This window comes from Aotus nancymaae, unplaced genomic scaffold (assembly GCF_030222135.1).
Source record: "Aotus nancymaae isolate 86718 unplaced genomic scaffold, 86718_ANA_hifiasm-v0.15.2.pri h1tg000043l, whole genome shotgun sequence".
In the NCBI taxonomy this organism is placed as follows: Eukaryota; Metazoa; Chordata; class Mammalia; order Primates; family Aotidae; genus Aotus; species Aotus nancymaae.
In genome coordinates, this window is record NW_026988457.1 from 7,158,917 (window position 1) to 7,178,149 (window position 19,233).

At 35.2% G+C, this 19,233-nt stretch overlaps 1 protein-coding gene across 10 annotated transcripts in view; it reads left to right on the forward strand.

Annotated features, from left to right (window-relative positions):
• Positions 1-19,233, forward strand: part of NBEA (neurobeachin) — a 743,003-nt gene that overhangs the window by 124,110 nt on the left and 599,660 nt on the right. For all 10 annotated transcript variants that reach the window (XM_012465562.2, XM_064361756.1, XM_064361759.1 and 7 more), the window contains exons 7-8: positions 4,627-4,746; positions 7,301-7,447. In XM_012465562.2, coding sequence (XP_012320985.2) covers positions 4,627-4,746; positions 7,301-7,447 — 267 coding nt within the window. The remainder of the gene's footprint in view (positions 1-4,626; positions 4,747-7,300; positions 7,448-19,233) is intronic.

A 19,233-nucleotide genomic window follows, 5' to 3' on the forward strand; every position in this document is an offset into this window, starting at 1 on the left:
AGGGTGTTGATTTTAGATCTTTCCTTGCTTCTCATGTGGGCATTTATTGCTATATATTTTCCTCTAGACACTGCTTTAAATGTGTCCCAGAGTTTCCAGTACATTGTGCCTTCCCTCTTGGTTTCAAAGAACATCTTTATTTCTGCCTTCATTTCATTGTTTATCCAATTGACATTCAGGAGCCAGTTGTGCAGTTTCCTTGAAGTTGTATGGTTCTGAGTTAGTTTCCTAATCCTGAGTTCTAATTTGATTGCATTGTGGTCTGAGAGACTGTTTATTTCCATTCTTTTGCATTTTCTGAAGAGTGATTTATTTCCACTTATGTGGTCAATTTTAGAGTAGGTGTGATGTGGTGCTAAGAAGAATGTATATTCTGTGGATTTGGGGTGGGCAGTTCTGTAGATGTCTATTAGGTCCACTTGGTCCAGATTTGAGTTCAAGTCCTGGATATCCTTGTTAATTTTCTATCTTGTTGATCTGTCTAATATTGACAATGGAGTGTTAAAGTCTCCCATTATTATTGTGTGGGAGTCTAAGTCCCTTTGTAGGTCATTAAGAACTTGCTTGATGTATCTGGGTGCTCCTGTATTGGGCGTGTATATATTTAGGATCGTTAGTTCTTCTTGTTGCATTGATCCTTTTACTATTATGTAATGCCCTTCTCTGTCTCTTGATCTTTGTTGGCTTAAAGTCCATTTTATCAGAGACTAAGATTGCAAATCCTGCTTTTTTTGCTCTCGATTTGCTTGGTAAATCTTCCTTCACTCCTTTATTTTGAGCCTATGTGTGTCCTTGCACATGAGATGGGTTTCCTGGATACAGCACACTGATGGGTTTTGACTTTTTACCCAATTTGCCAGTCTATGTCTTTTGATTGGAGCACTTAGCCCATTTACATTTAAGGTTAATATTGTTATGTCTGAATTTGATCTTGCCATTTTGATGCTAGCTGGTTGTTTTGCCTGTTAGTTGATGCAGTTTCTTCACTGTGTCAGTGGTCTTTACCATTTGGTACATTTTTGAAGTGGCTGGTACTTGTTGTTTCTTTCCATGTTTAGTGCTTCTTTCAGGAGCTCTTGTAAGGCAGGCCTGGGGGTTACAAAATCTCTCAGCAATTGCTTGTCTGTAAAGAATTTTATTTCTTCTTTGCTTATGAAACTTAGTTTGGCTGGATATGAAATTCTAGGTTGAAAATTCTTTTCTTTAAGGATGTTGAATATTGGTCCCACTCTCTTCTGGCTTGTAGAGTGTCTGCTGAGATCTAAGTCTAATGGGCTTCTCTTAGTGGGTAACCCGACCTTTCTCTCTGGTTGCCCTTAGCATTTTTCCCTTCATTTCAACCCTGGTGAATTCTGACGATTATGTGCCTTCAGGTTGCTCTTCTTGAGGAATATCTCTGTAGTGTGTTCTGTATTTTCTGAATTTGAATGTTGGCCTGTCTTGCTAGGTTGGAGAAGTTCTCCTGGAGAATATCCTGATGAGCGTTTTCCAGCTTGGATTCATTCTCTCCATCACATTCAAGTATGCCTATCAAGTGTAGATTAGGTCTTTTCACATAATACCATATTTCTTGGAGGCTTTGTTCATTTCTTTTCACTCTTTTTTCTCTAATTTTGCCTTCTCGTTTTATTTCATTGAGTTGATCTTCAATCTAAGATATCCTTTCTTCTCCTTGGTTGATTAGGCTATTGAAATTTTTGTATGCTTCGCAAAGTTCTTGTGTTGTGTTTTACAGCTCCATCAAATCACTTACATTCTTCTCTAAGCCATTTATTTTTGTTAGCATTTCATCTAACCTTTTTTCAATGTTCTTAGTTTCTTTGCATTGGGTTAGAACATGTTCTTTTAGCTCAGAGAAGTTTGTTAGTACTCACCTTCTGAAGCCTGTTTCTGTCAATGCATCAGACTCATTCTCCATCCAGCTTTGTTCCTTTGTTGGTGAGGAGTTGTAATCCCTTGGAGGAGGAGCAGCATTCTGGTTTTGGGTGTTTTCATCCTTTTTGTGCTGGTTTCTTTCCGTCTTCTTGGATTTATCTACCTGTGGTCTTTGTAGTTGGTGACTTTCGGATGAGGTCTCTGAGTGGACATCCTTTTTGTTGATGTTGAAGCTATTTCTATTTTTTTGGTTTTCCTTTTAACAGTCAGGCCCCTCTGCTGCATGACTGTTGGAGGTCATCCCCAGACCCTGCTTGCCTGGGGATCACCCATGCAGGCTACAGAACACTATGGGCTGCTGCTGGTTTCCTCTTCTGTTGTCTTTGCCCCAGAAGGGTACCCACCAGATATCAGCCCGAGCTCTTCTTTATGGGGTGTGTGTTTGGATATACGGGGGCTGGAGAGCTACTTGAGGAGACAGTCTGTCCCTTACAGGAGCTCAGGTGCTGTGCTGGGAGCTCCGTTGTTCCGTTCAGAACTGCTGGACAGCTACGTTTAAGTTTGCTGCAGTGGAACTCATAACCGCCTCTTTTCCCAGGTGGTCTATCCTGGGAAGGTGAGGCTTTATTTATAAGTTCCTGTGGTGCTGCTCCCTTTTTTCAGAGATGCCCTGCCCAGCAAGGTCTTTCAGCAGAGGTATTGCTGAGCTGTCTTGGGCTCTGCCCAGCTGCTGTTTGAACTTCCTTGTGGTTTTGTTTACAGAGGTACGGTTAGAACTGCCTTGGTAATGGATGTCTGCCTCAGTAATGGTGGACTGCCTCGGTAATGGCGGAGTGCCTAAGTAATGGTGGATTGCCTCGGTAATGGCAGATGCCCTTCCCTCCACTGAGCTGGACCATTCTGGGTCCAGCTTCACTTGCTGTGAAACTCTCAATCCAGAGCTTTTCAGATTACTGGTCTTTGTGGGGGTGGGACCCGCCGAGCCAGATTACCTGGCTTCCTGTTTCAGCCCCTTCTTTTTCAGTTGAATGGACAGCTGTGTCTCCCAGGCATTCCAGGTGCCAGTTGAAATGGCCACCCAGATTTGTGTGAGTTTTTGTGTGGAAACCCACAGCACTGGCTGAAACAGCCATGCCGGAAACTCATGGTACTGTTTGGCCTGGGAATCTCCTGGTCTGTGGGCAGTGAAAACTTGTTTGGAAATGTGGTGTTCACTCACCCTCAGTGTTGTTCTCACTGGGAACTGTACTCCAGAGCTGTTCCTGTTTGGCCATGTTGACTCTCTCATGATATGCATTTTAGGCTACATGGCTTGACCTGACCTTGCTTTTATAGAAGCACACTGTTATTTTGTATTATCGACTTTTTGGAGTTCTTTAGCACACAATTTTTTTTTGAGACAGAGTCTTACTCTGTCACCCAGGCTAGCGTACAGTGGTACAATCTTGGCTCACTGCAACCTCTGCCTTCCAGGTTCAAGTGATTCTTGTGTCTCAGCTTCCTGAGTAGCTGGGATTACAGGCACATGCCACAATGCCTGGCTAATTTTTGTATTTTTACTAGAGATAGCATTTTACCATGTTGGCCAGGCTGGTCTTGAACTTCTGACCTCAGTGGATCTGCCCACCTTGGCCTCCCAAAGTGCTGGAATTATAGGCATGAGCCACTGTGCCCAGCCTATTTTTAATTTCTAAATTGAAATGAACAAAATTGAATTTTGCTCAAAGTATTTTAGATACCTTGAAATAACTAATATTTTAGTGATTAAAGATTATTATCATAACTTTTTATTTCTCAAAATATATAGGAAATAATTGAGTAGTGTATTTAAATAATCTGTAGAACAAAGTTTGTATTTTATATTTTGGTGGGAGAGAGAAACCAGACTAATTTTACCCCCTTTACTTCAGAAAGCATACTTGTTCAAATGTTTGTAAATCATTTGTATTTGTCTATACTTTAGAAAAAATATTTCTACATTCTCTATTTTAGGCTGTTAACTCTCAAGAAAATAAAGGTTGTTTCAAAAATCAAATCATCCATATTAAAATAGATACTTAAAATGCTCTCTGATACCAGTAAATATAAAATGGGTACTCAGTGAACTCATTTATTGATTCTTAATAAATATTCACAAATTATTAAGTTATTAAATGTGTAATTATCACTGGATTTACTAAATCTAAATTGTGAAATTGAAATTAATTAAATCTTACTATAAATGCTAAAATGTTGTTTCTTTGACAGATCTTTCCTGACGACGCAATCCAAAATAGAATCCTAGTTTATTCTTTTTCAGTTTATACTGTTTTTTTCTGCTCACTATAATCACCATGATTTATAATTCTATGTTTGTTTAATTGTGTCATGTGTATTTCTTTTACTAGCTCATAAATTGTAGGAGAACTGGTCAGCCTTGGCTATCTGCAGTGCCTGTCACAATGTAAATTTTAAATGAAGGAACACAAATAAGTTGTGTTTCCACAATTTTGAATCTTGGTGTAGTGGAAGTAATATCACTCTGGAGGTCGAGGGGTCGTAGTTCTCTCTTCTCCATGAATAGTCTTTATGTGCCACTTCTACCATCTGTGAAATGAGAGATGGGAAGGGAGATCTCGAGGAAGTGGTATTAGATGATCATTATTAGTCTTGCCAGCATATTCTCGTAGGGTTTTATGAAAGTTATAATTACATTTTAGACCATAATAACCAAACATACGTATTAATATATTTAATTTTTTTTTGTTTAAGTGGTACATGATCAGCATTGTCCACATTTACAATCGATGGAGGAACAGTGAAATTCGGTGTTATGTTAATGGACAACTGGTATCTTATGGTGATATGGCTTGGCATGTTAACACAAATGATGTAAGTCTTTATTTTTCTGTCTGTGTTTTAATGTGTTTGAGAGTGTGATCTGTCATTACAATATGAATTGAATAATAAAATAGTTTGGCAGAAACTTAAAACTTTGAAAGTTTATTCTTTTTATTAAATGAGTCTTTCATTGTTAAAGTTAGTATAAGAAAGTTGCTAAAAGACATAATTAGTAATAGAAAAATAGGAATATTTGGCCAGAGTTTTCAATTTTTTAGATCAAAAACCATGAATCCAGTATTCTGTCTTTTCCAGCATTAATCGCTAAAAAGTGTGGTTTAACCCTTATTTAGATATGGAAGGAAGACCCTAAACAGAAATATAGCATATAGTCACTATTATTAATTACATAGTGATATATACTATGGAGGAAAAAAATAAGTGGGTTTACAGAAAATGTAGGTGTAAGGAAGGGAGAGGCCAGATGGTCCAGAGATGACTTCAGTAGGAGTTGAGCAAGCAAGGTATGTGGGTAACTTATTCTATTCAGTGGGAACAGTGAGTGCAATGGCTTTGAGGCAGAATAGGAAAGTTCAAGGAAAAGGCAGTCAATTGGTCTGGAGCAGAGGGAGGAAGAGGCAGAATAATATTCAGAGATGAGGTTAGGCAGAAATCATTCTGGCCTTTGTAAGCAAAGCTTGGGCTTTCACATCTTACTTAGCTTAAAAATCCTTGGAAGATTTTGAGCAGACAAGTGATGTGTGCTTTTATTTTGAAAGTATCAGTTCGCCTGCAGTATTGAGAATATTATGAAGGGAAATTACAGAAGCAGGAAGATCACTTAAATGGCTTACTGCAATGAAACAAAGAGATTATATTAGTTTCTACCAGTATGTTAGCAGTGGAACAGGTGACATAGTTGGGTTCTAGGTAGAGGACCTCTAGAATTAAAGCCTCAAGGGTCCTTACGGTTTCTCTACTTTGGACTTTGCATTGTCTGCATTCTGGCCCATCAGAGCCAAAGTGAAAGGTTTGTTTTAATGCTAAAGTACCTCCAAGCTCATTAAGATACAACTCTTTAAACATACCTGATTTTATTAGAACTTACCTCTTAAATACAATTCATTTCTCAGTTTTGTTTGCATCTCTCTAGGCTTTCATTTCCCAAAGGGCAGGTATTGCTTATCTTGTCTTGTTTTCTTTTAACTAGCACTGTGTATGTGGTTCATAATTTGTCCCCTGGATCGGGGCTTGGCAGACTACAGCTGACCAAATCTGACCCTCCCCCTGTTGCTGATTTTATGTAAGCTGGGGGCTAATTATCTTGGCTTTTAATTTTTAAAGGTTTTTTTTTTTTTTAAAGATACAAATAAAATCAAAGAAGAATGGGACAGTAACCAGGTGGGGCTGGCAAAGTTTAAAATATTTTCTGTCTGTCCCTTTACAGGAAAAGTTGTTTTTTTCTGCTCTGGAAACTCATAGTTGAGCCACAACCAATAAATACTTAATAGAATGCTGTTTTCAGAATTAGAATACACAGATGAAATTCTGCTTTTTACGTTCTCTCCAGAGGTGATCTCTCCAGAGTCTCTTTATTAGAGAGTGAAAGAAATCCCAGTGGTCTTCTTGACTCATTAAATGATAAGATAGTGTCTTGAAAAGAAAAGACGTAGATTTTTCAATTATTTGTAATAGTGCTCTAAGAAGTGGAGAATCCTAGATAATAACACATATATACATACTTTATACAGTTAAAGTTCCTATACTTTAAATATTGAGTATTTAATGACGATAATTTTTTTGTCTTTTTACCCCATTCACAATTTTTTGTTGTTACTTTATTGAAGTACCAAAGGCATTTCTTACATACATAATTCTTGCTCATTCATTCTAAGGTGTGAAATAGCCTCTGGGGATAGGGGAAGGGAACTGAGCCATGATTTCTTTCCCTCGTGTTGGGGGTGGGGTATAAGAAATAGAGGTAGGAGAGATCTTGTTAAGGTTTTGGGTTCTTCAGTGCTGAATTCCTCATGTGGAGTGCATTGTGCCATCTGCTTTAAGCAGCAGATTTTAGTGTTATTGTTTATTTGATTCTGTATAATTCCTACTGATATATGAGAAGGGATTGATTTTCTTTGTGTCTTTTACTTAATGTGGAGAAATAGAGGAATAGATTCATAATTTCAAAAATAAAGTAGGATGAAAAAATTAGACCCTTTGTGTTCATGATTGAATTGTAGAACTGTCATTCCCTTGATTCAGATCAATCTCTAGAGTTTTAAAATTAGTTTAACTTTTGTAAATATTTAATTATAAGCTCTTTTGCCTTTAACTGTAATATTTGAAAAGTGGTAAGTCTGAAGATTGAGTAGGTGATTATTGTTTATGTTTGCTTAAGCATAAATGTAAAACATGTAACTGATCATTTTTCACAAAAAACTTGACTGGCATTTGTTATTTAAATATTAAAGTCTTAATTGATGCTTTCTTCTGTTATTATTGTCATATTTTAAGTTATTCATGATAATGAAGGCTGATTTAAGGATTTCAACCTTTTTGTCATTAAAAGTAATGCATTTGATTTTTTTATGACTTTTAAAAATAGAGCTATGACAAGTGCTTTCTTGGATCATCAGAAACTGCTGATGCAAATAGGGTATTCTGTGGTCAACTCGGTGCCGTGTATGTGTTCAGTGAAGCACTCAACCCAGCACAGATATTTGCAATTCATCAGTTAGGACCTGGATATAAGGTAGTAATAACTGTCATTTTTTAAATTCTATGTAGAGTTTTTGATGTAAAACATGGTATAATATAATTTCTAGTGAAAATATTTCTTCAATATGGTTTATGAATCATTTCTATTTTATGGAATGTAGTCAGTTTTTATTGTATGTTTCTTTTTGATTTAAAGATGCCTTTTTCTCAACTATTTCCTCTTTATAAACTTTATTCTTCAGCGTATTTTCTAATATGATGGCATGCCTTTGTTAACAATTCTGAAATAATCTTATAAAACTATTTTGCATAGTGTATTTGAAATACAACATTTTGAAATATATATTACATAGTGAATATAATAAAAAACATGTTAATATTACTGGTAACTGGGAGAGAAGAGTTAAAGATTTAAAAGGAAACTAAGATAATATATTGCATGGGCCTGAAATTATTCAATTTTAGCTTGTATTTTTGCTTTAATTGCAGTAAGTGAGGAAGTAGATACAGTAGTGAGTATACTCATTTAGCAAAACTAATTATTTAATATAATTTATTATATTATTTCTGTTTTTTAAACTTTACAAGCAAAGACTTTAGGTAAGGTATAGCAGGCACATATGTGAGTTAGTTTTAAATGTGGAGGACACCTGGCTAGGGGAATACATAAGGGTTTTATTTAAATCACATTGGGAATTGTGAAGTCTCAAACTACTTGGAACTGAAAGAGAATTACAAATTATAGTGAAAGTGTTAATAATTCTGAAGGAGTACCTGTCTTGTATGGAAGTGCTGTTTTTTATTAAACTCAATTTAAATAATTAATGTGAAGATTGTGTTATGGAAAGGGAGTGGTCAACATTAAAAAAATTCCCTCTTTTGCCTTTGTATTTTTGCATTGATATTTCTTTTCTTATTTTTATGTCATATACATAAAAAGAGAGAAAAAGAGAGACAGAGAGAGAGGAAAGTTTGATTTTACCGATATTGCAAGATCTTTTTGTTCTCAATGACTTTAATAACCATAATAATACTGAATAATAATAATGCTATTATTTTTATGTCAAGGTAACAATACTTGCTGTCATATATTTTCCATATCATTTTTTTTTTACTAGCTCTAGAAATGTTGTGCATGTATAGCTTCTTTTTCTTTCATGGGTGTTTTTGTTTTGCATCCTGGTTCTGCCATTGTTGATCTTGCATAGGAATATTTTTGTAATTCACATTTTTTATTAATATGCTGCCTGCTTTTCTTTACTATTTCTTTGAGTTGTTTCATAAAATACTTGAAGTGTCTTTTTTAAGCTCTAATAGAATGATATAAAATAGAATGACAAATGAAATATAAAAAGGTAGACTGTCAAGAAAATACAAATGTGTAAATCATAAATACCATATGATTGCTAATGTGAAATTTCAGAATTGATGGTAGCTTCTTGGCAGCATCAAGGAAAAGGGCTATTCAGCAATTTTGTAATTCTTCTATTCATAAAGTAGCAAACTTTGTCCTGAACAGCTTTGCAAACTCTGTAGTATTCTTTTCACGTCTTCCTTGTCACATTTTTGTATAACAACAGTGATAATGAGCAGTAACCCTGTCATCGTGTACACAAATAACTCATATGACATAGTGTATCTTTAGTATCTTAACACACAGGAGAGTACCTAAACTCAGAACTTTTTAAGAGATATACCTGTCAATTTGGGCATTAAACAGAGAGCATTTTGTTAAGTTTTGAAAGTTCTCAACTTTGTTGAGAACTAACAATTTTCCTTCTTAGTGGGGGTTGATGATAATTCCACAGGTACATGCATTTTCTCAATTTGTAAATATTGTAAGTACAATTGCTACCATGACAGGCTTCAGCAAAAATTTTTTATATTAAAAAGTTTTCTTTAGAAATTCAGAGAATATAGAGAAGGAGGAATGCAAAATTGTGTTCTGAGAAGAAAAGCTGAGTTGTTCACACATTATAGTCTCAATTATCTTGGTAAAGTTACTTTCTGTGAATGAAGGGGTAGAGGGCTACAGTGGAATTTTTAAGATGTGGAGAATATAATAATTAGTGGACATTTGGATAAATCACAAATGAAATTTAAATCACTTAGTGTTATATAACAACATAGTATTTATATTTATTGCCGTAAGTTACATGGAACTTTCTTTCATTGTAATGGTCTGACTATATTTATGATTCTGAGCTTAGTATAGATGGCATGTCAACATAATGGGGATTCTAAATTAATAAAATAAGTTAATTCTACCTTCAAATAATGTCATCAAACTATATATTCAATGGAGCCTGTCACAGATGATTTTGACTGTTGGTCACTGGACTGTTAGGTAATTTTTCTTTGGTGAAATGTTTGGTTTTGAGCATTGCAGCTTATCAGTAAATATTCTGTACTTGATTATTTTCTGGAAACAAACAGTAAATAACTTAGGGTATCACTTATTAACTTAATAGCCCAATTCAGTTTGGCAAATAAAATACAGAATACAGAAAAATATTTTAAATACAGAAAGTCTCACTGTATATTTGTCTAGTATAGTAAAATTTACTGTCAGATAAGTTTACATGGATATCTATTTGGGATTCTTTAATATCTTCAAGATTATAAAACCTTGTGTATCAGGTGGCCCTTTGATATAAGCTTGCAAATCAGATTTTAACAAAGTTTTATATTTTATAATTATTACTAGACATTTTCTCATTGTTATGTTAACCCTATGTGGCAAGCAGTTAGTCTTCATTGCCAGATATTTGAAAATTTAGCTTTGAGTCTCTCCTTCATTTATGAAAATGGTAGCATAATGGTTTTTATAATTTACTATATCATAATAAAGTTTTAATTGATAAGAGAAAAAGCATAACACAACTCCCAAAATTAAGAATCACTTTAGAGGATTTGCAATAGTTGTATGGAGAGGTGAGTTCCTAACAAACTGATCTGCTTACAAATAACCATTTGTAAACTCTGCACATAGTACAGATAACATCTATCTGAGGGTTATGGCAGGCAGGCTTTAGAAGGTAGTCAAAATGTGAAACAGTCAGTCTACATGGACTGATATCCCCATTTTTTTCTTTGATAGGAAACTTTCTGTCCAGAAAAAGTTAGGGTCAGCTGCTCTGGGGCAACCAGTACTTTATGGAGATTGATGGGTAACCCCAGAAAAGAGAGCCTGAAAGGGTTCTGAATTGCAGATTTCAAAAATCTCAGTCCAGATCTCTGGCTCACCCCTGATACCATGTATGATTACGGCAAACTGATAATAGATTATAAGTTAGGTTTCAAAACTGAACTGAAATCTGAAACATCACACACAGGAGGCATGAGAGTCTATAACTGTATCTAAACAAGTAGAATGATCCTCTAATACAGAAATATCAATACCTTTCAAAACAATATTATCTCTACAGAGTAATAGTCCCACTATTTAGCATATAAAACGAAAGTACTTATTCTAAAAACAGTCGGGGAAATGTGACTCATTCTCAAGGGAAGAGAAAATCATCATATACCAACTCTAAGATAACCCACATGTTGGAAATATCACATGTCATCCGTTATAACTAGTCAGGTAGAGTAAAATTTACTTATAATGAATTAAAAGATAGGAAGTATCAGCTATGAAATACAACAAAATCAGATGGCAATTCTAGAAGTGAAAAATATGTCAGAATTAAAAATAAGCTTTATGGGCTTATTAGCAGAGTTAATATAATAGAGAAGTAAATGAACTTGAATATAGATTGATAGAAACTTTGAAGAGCGTTATGAAAGATTGGGGTTAAAAATAGAATCCCAGAGATGTATGGGGCAATTCAGAAATGTCTAATAAGCACAAAATAAGAGAAAGAGCCAGAAAAAATATTTGAATAAATGATGATAGAAAACTTCTCAGATTTGGTTAAAGGCTTACATTTGTAGATTGAAGAAACTCCGAAAACTCCAACCAAAATAAATTCAAAGATAACCAAAGTAGGCACATTACAGTCAAAGTGTGGAAAACCAAAGATAAAAAAAAATCTTGAAAGCAAGCTGAGGAAAACTAGACATTGATAAGGGAACAATAATTTGAATATCTATACACATCTCATCAGAAAGCATGGAAGCTATAGAGGTGGAACAAAATTCTTAAAGCTCTGAAAGGAAGAAAAAAATCTACCAATCTAGCATTCTTATCCAGCAAAAATATTCTTTAGGTCTTTTGAAAGAAAATTAAGAAATTTGTTGTTATTTGACTGTCATTACTGAAGAAGAAAACCTGTATCATTAGGATTATATAAATGTCATACATATGACAACTTAACAGAAAGATTTGGGGAGAGGCTATAAATACACCTATGTAGTTGAAAGTTCCTGTATTTTACGTGTCTTGATAGAATGATGTTGACTGCAATTCAATGGCTAAAACAAAATTAACAAAGTCAAAATTTCATATTTTTACTTGAATGTTAGATAAATATGTATCCAGTATTTCATTTACCCACAGCATATGCTGTATACCCCTCTTTCAAATTAAAGATACCAAAGGCTCAATTGAAAGGAAGAACAAAATAAATCAATGCTAGCTACTACGGATAAGGTAAACTAAATACAAATAAATAGCCTTCACTAATTAATCCATTCATTCTTTCATTAAACAGTTGGGCATTGTTCTGTATGCTAGGAATATAATAATTAAATGATACCAACAAAAATCCCTGCCTGTATTTTGCGGAAGTAGGGTGTGCAGTACCATGGGAGAAGACAGATAACAAAAGAAAAATATTGTCTATATGGTGATAAGAGCTATGAGACATGCAAAGCAGGTAAAAAAGATGGAAGTTGATGCTAGCCAGTTGGATATCTGGGGAAGAGCTTTAAGGGCAAATACCAGAGCAAGAATAAAGGCCATGCCGGGCGCGGTGGCTCAAGCCTGTAATCCCAGCACTTTGGGAGGCCGAGGCGGGTGGATCACGAGGTCAAGAGATCGAGACCATCCTGGTCAACATGGTGAAACCCCGTCTCTACTAATACAAAAAATTAGCTGGGTATGGTGGCACGTGCCTGTAATCCCAGCTACTCAGGAGGCTGAGGCAGGAGAATTGCCTGAACCCAGGAGGCGGAGGTTGCGGTGAGCCGAGATCACGCCATTGCACTCCAGCCTGGGTAACGAGCAAAACTCTGTCTCAAAAATAAATAAATAAATAAATAAAGGCCATTAGCAGAAGCTTACTTCACAGATTAAAGAACACTGTGACTATGTTTTCCTGTGACTGGCACAGAAGGAGCAAGGGGAGAGTCAAAGAAGATTAATTCAGAGAGCAATTATATGCTTTCAGAGGATTATTAGGACTTTGTTTTTGCTCTTGAGTGAGAGGGACAGCCATTGAAAAGTTTTGAGTGTCCTGGTCTGATACCAATTTTATACGGATTACTCTGGTTACTATGGCAAATAGGGGGAAAAGGTGGAAATAGGGGACTTTTTAGGGAGCTGTTGCAGTTATTTAGTGAAGAGCTCTGGAAAGTGTTGAAACTCGGTTGGATTTTTGATAAAGCATATCTAAAATATCTAAAACTCTGAAAGGTCAGCTTTCAGATATACTTTGGAGGTAGTGCCAGTAGGATTTTCTGTCACTGGAAATATGGGGTAAGGGAGCAAGAGAGGACCTAGAGGAGCAAGTAACCCTGTGAATTTTAGCTTGAACAACTGAGCTGATGGAGTTTTCATTTACTGATATAGGGAAGACTATGAAGAAATAAGTTTTGGCAGAGAAGATCAAGAATTTGGTTATGGACATAGGTTATGGGCATAGTTGTTTGAGATGCCTGTTAGACATCTAAATGGAATAATGAAATAAGTCTGGAGTTCAGAGGCGACATCTAGCTCGGAGATAGGAATTTGGCATTGGCAGGATATGGACAGGATTTCAAGGTAAAGGACTGGATTTAGGGACCAATGAAATGTGTTCAAAGAAAAGATACCTGAGAAATGAGTACTTGGGAAAGCCAGTGTTTGTAGGTTGAGGAGATGCAGAGAAACCAGCAAAGGCAAACGACAAGGAAAGCAAGGAATAAGGAAAAAAAAGCAGGAGAGGGTTGTGTTTTAACTTGACCTACTTGAAGTTAAATCTCCTTTCCTCTACATTGAGGATACTAATTGTCAAGTACACACAGGATAATAGACTACAAACTCCCATAATTATACATAAACAGTCTCAATAACAATACCAATAATGCCCAATTGTTATAGTTACTGAAAGCAATTAATTTGTTTTTGCGTATGTTCTCTTCATTCTCCCTCTTGCCGTTTTTAAAATAGTTGAGGTATGTTATAAGGTGAATTCTGTTCCCCTAAAATTCCTAACCCTCAGCAGCCTGTAATGTGACTGTTTTTGGAGATAGGGTCTTTAAAGAGATTATTAAGATTAAACGAGGTCATTTTGGTTATTGGGCCTTAATGCAATATAACTAGTATCCTTATAGAGAGGAGGAAAGTAGGACACAGGCACACACAAAGGGAAGACCATATGAAGACACAGGGAAGAGAAGGAGAGAATCTGCAGAAGAAAACCCTGCTAACACCCATATGTCAGACTTATAGCCTCCAGAACTGTGAGAAAATAAACTTTTGTTTAAGCCATCAAGCCTCTGTTCTTTGTTATGGCAGACCCAGCAAACAAGGTATTATCTACATTGTGAACGCATACAGTTATTACGTACCATTCTCTCTTAACTCTTATTTAGTCATAGTTCTGTAAGTACCTGTGTGTTTAAGGCTTATAATATTTCCTTATATTGATGTGTTTTGTCTACCTGTGTTTTAGTTCTTTCTGTAGTAGATTCCTCAGGAAGAGTTCATGGAAATAGTATTTCTTCATAAATGCATTTTGATACTAGTTTGTAAGGAGACTTTATACTTGAAAGTCATTTTGCCTGGCTATAAAATCCCTGACTTAACTTTTCTTTCTTTGGATGTCTTTAAATATGCTAATAATTTTTCTCTGGCATGAAGTATTTGGTATTGAAAGTCTGTTTACAGGTAATATCTTCTCTGTTACAAGGCCCTTAGTCTGGTTAGTTGTTCAAAGGATTTTTTTCCCTTTTTCCTTGAATTAGTAATTTTGCTAGATATGTCTTGGTGTTGGTTATTCTGAGTTAATTTTTCAGGTATGGTGTGCACTTTCATATGTAGTTTGTATCTTTTCATATTTTAAGAAATTGTTATTATACTGTACTTTTATAATTTCTATTTCCTTGTTTTGATTTTCTTCTCCAGAGACTTGACTATGCATGTTTATTTACTTTGCTAATCTTTAATATGTCTCTTAAATCACTTCTCTTATTTCACTTTCTCTTAAATCTTTATCTCCTTTATTTCTCTCTTGTTTTAAAATTTAAAAGTAAAATAAAATTTACAGAAAAGCTACACACACAATGCCAATCAGTTTTTTTCCCTGAGCTATGAGAATAACTACTGACGTGATGCTCCATCAATCCTGAATGTTATGTTCCTCCAAACAGAAACATTCTTTTACATAATTATTGTGTAATATAAAATCAAGAGGTTAGCATCAATGTGTTACTACCATTTAATTCTCAGACTCCATTAAAATTTTGCTAATTGTTACATAATGTCTTTTGTAGTGAAAAGATCCAGTTTACTGCATTTACATTATGATGAATCAAACAGTTTCTCAGTCTTCCCTTCATTTTCCATATGGATGTCCTCTTCACCTGAGGGAGATGTTGGCTCCTTTTCTGGCTACCTCCCACCCTCTCACGAATGCCTTCTTAATCCTTCCTCCCTTCTAGCACAATACACTAAGCTAGGCTGTTGAACTGATGCCTTCCCCATCCTTCTGCAGCCCCAGGTGTCTTTACCTCCTGCTGGGCAGCCCTCTTATTCAGATGCTACCCTCTGTCTAGAACTCTTGACACCGCATCCAGGCTCACTCCCTTAGGCAATGTGCTCCCTGTTCTGCTGGTGTTGTGCCTTCCCTGGCCTGCTTGCTTCCCTTTTGTGCATGTTCTCTCATCTTCCTTGGGCTACAACAACCTGAACCAGATATCCCCCAACCCTTCACCATGAGGATGCCCTCTGCCTGCCCAGGCTCCTACATGCCAAGCCACATACCAAATTAATGATTTTCAGCTTACACTCTAGATCCACTGCCTCCCATGGTTTGCCATCTTCTCTCAGGCAGATGCCCTCACATCCTTCTCTGTGTAGGGATACACAGAGAAGTGTTTAGTGTACATAACCTTCCTTACCTCTCACCTACTCAGAAACTTCATGTCAAGGCACAACCCACTTGCCTCATCCTTGTTGTTTCAGGTAATGCTTATCACTTTCTTAGAATTCTGACATTATTAACTGGGCAGCTCTCCTACCTACCCTTCCTACCCTTCCTATACTCTGACTGACATCCTGCAACAAATTGCACTATGTTGTTAGCTGTAGGTTTTTTACAGATGCTTTTTTCAGTAGATAGAAGTTCTATTTTACTCCTAGTTTGTTCAGTGCTTTCTATCATAAAAAGTGTTAGATTCTGTCAAATATATTCTGTGTGTCTATGAGATATTAACATGTTAATCAGTCTAGGTACAGGCTTGTTAGTAGTGTTGATCTTTTCAAAGAACTGGCTTTTGATTTCCTTCTGTTTTCACAGTTGTTTTCTTATTCTTTATTTCATTAAGTTCTTCTATAATTCTTTTTATTTTTTTCTTTCTGTATGTTTTATGCTTAGTTTGCTTTTTGCTTCCAGGGTCATATGGTGGGAAGTTTGGTTGTTGATTTGAAGTCCTCTTTTTTAATACAAACATTTACAGGTATAAATTTCTAAGTGCCTTAACTGCTTATGTTTTGGTATTTGTGCCTTTATTCACCTCAAAATATTCTGTAATTTCTCTTTTGATTATTTTATGTCGGACACATTTGTTATTTAGGAATGTGTTTATTTCCACGTATTTGTGAATTCCTCAAATTCCTTTATATAATTGATTTCTAATATTCCAGTTTGGACAGATAATAAACTTTTTATTATATCTGTCTTCATAAATTTATTCAGGTTTGTTTTATGACCTGAGTTTGGTCTATCCAGGAGAACGTTTCATGTATACTTGTTTTTGGAAACAGGGTCTCTCCTGTCAACTAAGCTGGAGTGCAGTGGTACAGTCCTAGCACACTATAGCCTTAGACTCTTGGGCTCAAATGATCCTCCTGCCTCAGCTTCCTGAGTAGCTGGGACTATCGGCACAAGCCACTGTGCCTAATTTTTAAATTTTTGTAGAGACAAGGTCTTGCTGTGTTGCCTAGGCCAGTTTTGAACTCTTGGCCTCAAGTGATCCTCCTACTTCAGCCTCCCAAAGTGTTGGGATTGTAGGCATGAGCCACTGAGCCCAGCTATGTGTACTTTAGAAGAATGTGTATTCTGCTCTTTTTGGGTGGTGTGTTCTAGAGATGTCTGTTAGTTTTGTTTGGTTTTTATTCAAATCTTCAGTTTCCTTCTTGATCTTATGAATGGAAAGTTGAGTACTGAAGTGCCCAATTATTATTGTTAACTTGTCTGTTTCTCCCTTCATTTCTTCAGATGTTTCTTCAAGTATTTTAATGCTCTGTGTTAAGTGCACATATGTTTACAATTGCTATATCCTCCTGATGGATTGTCCTTTTTATCATTATCCAATGTCTTTTTAATATCTAGTAGTATATCTTGTTTTAAAGTCTATTTTGTATGATATTAACATAGCCATTCCATCTTTCTTGTAGTTTCTTGATATTTTTCCCATTTTATCTACTTTAAATATGTTTTTATCTTTAAACATTCCATCAACATTATGTTACTGAATCTCATTTTATTACCCAGTCTGACAGTCTCTGCCTTTTGATTTGATTGGTTATTTCATTCATCTTTAATGTGATTATTGATATCTGCCATTTTGCTTTTTGTTAGCTATGTGTCTCATGTTCTGTTTATTCCTTTATTTCTTTGTTACTGGTTTCTTTGGATTATGTGCTTATTTTCTTATGTAGCATTTTCAATTTTAAAATAATGTTTTTTTCACTTAAAAAGTATTTCCTTATTGATTGCACTAGGCTTATCATGTACATATTAACTTACAGGAGTCAGTTTCAGATTTATACTAACGTCATTCTAGTGAGTTATATAAATGTTACTTCTGTATAGCTCTATTTGTTTTCTCTGTTTTTTTTGTGATATTGTTATACATATAATATCTGTATATGTTACAAACCCAACATGACATTATTATAATTATTACTTCATACAATTGTGTCTTTTAAAGAAGCTGAGAGAAGAAAGGAGATACAGTATATGTTTATAGATTTTGTTGTATTAATCTTCTGATTTATTGTTTATGAATCTCTTCATTTGTTTTTGTGGATTCAGTTACCACTGGAGTTATTTCATTAGCTTAGTACAACTTTGCTTCCACCACCTTCTTTGTTATGCTGGAGTGGTCCATATTGAAAAGCATGCATCATACTTTACTCATTTGAGTGTAGTTAGCACAAAATCTTCATACCTTCTTTTCTTCTTTTAAAATAATTATAGTAGTTTTATTGAAGTGTAATTTACATACCATACAACTCATTAATTTTAAGTATAGAAGTCAATTATTTTTGATAAACTTACAAAGTTGTGTGGACACCACTACAATTTAATTTTAGAACATTTCTATCACCCCAGAAGGATCCCACCTGCCTATTTGCAATCACTCCTCATTCTCATCCCTATCCTATTCATATAGTTTTTATATAATAATTCTTCTGAAAAACCTTCTGAAAAAAATAATATAATATTGATATTTATATAATAGGTTATACTTTCATATAAAATTTTTTCTTTTTAAATTTTTTTAGAGTCAGGGTCTCCCTCTGTCACCAAGGCGGGAATGCAGTGGCATGATCCTGGCTCATTGTGGCCTCAAAATCCTGGGCTCAGTGAACCTTCTGCCTCAGCCTCCTGAGTAGCTGGGACTATAAACGTGTGACACCATGCTTGGCTAATTTTTAATTGGTAGAGATGGGGTCTCTCTCTGTGTTGCCCAGGCTGATCTCAAACTCCTTGGCCTCTTGAAATGCTGAGATTACAGGTGTTAGCCATTGCGCATGTCCACCTTTATATTTCATTTTAAAGACATAGAAATAACCTAATACTACAAATGAGGGAAGATAAGAAAATTATCTTTATTTAGTGGATTCTATGTTTATAGTTATTTTAATTACATTATACAGTTTTTGAACCTGAAGGTGTTAGATTCAATTAATTGTTATATGAACTTATTTTCCTCCTGCAAGCCAGAATTGAGTGTGGTCTTTTTATCATGGACTCAGATAAACTAAGACCAATGTTTTTCCAAATAAGAATAGGTTTTATTAGACATCCTACATTTCCACAACATGATTTTAAACCTTTTAAGAGAATATATTAAAACTTGTTAATTCCAGTGTAAGCAGTATGAACAAAATGAAAGCAAGAGTTTTGTTCTAGACAATGGGATGTACAGATGTTTCAGCAGTGGTAAAATGCAAACGCAGAAAGCTGATTTCAGTGTTTAACAACATACCTTGCTGTAATTTAATTCAGTCACGTTTTTTTAAATTCAGGTATGCTGAATTCTTAAGCATTATAGTGATAACACTACCCTCCTCATTCAAATAAAGAATAATCAATGAAATACTTCAGATACAGCATACACAAATTTTTAATTATGCATACTACTCTTGTACATGCCTAATAATAATTGTTTGCATCATTTTGTATTAGATAGTGTTTACACACTAGTCCAGAAGGAAAATCT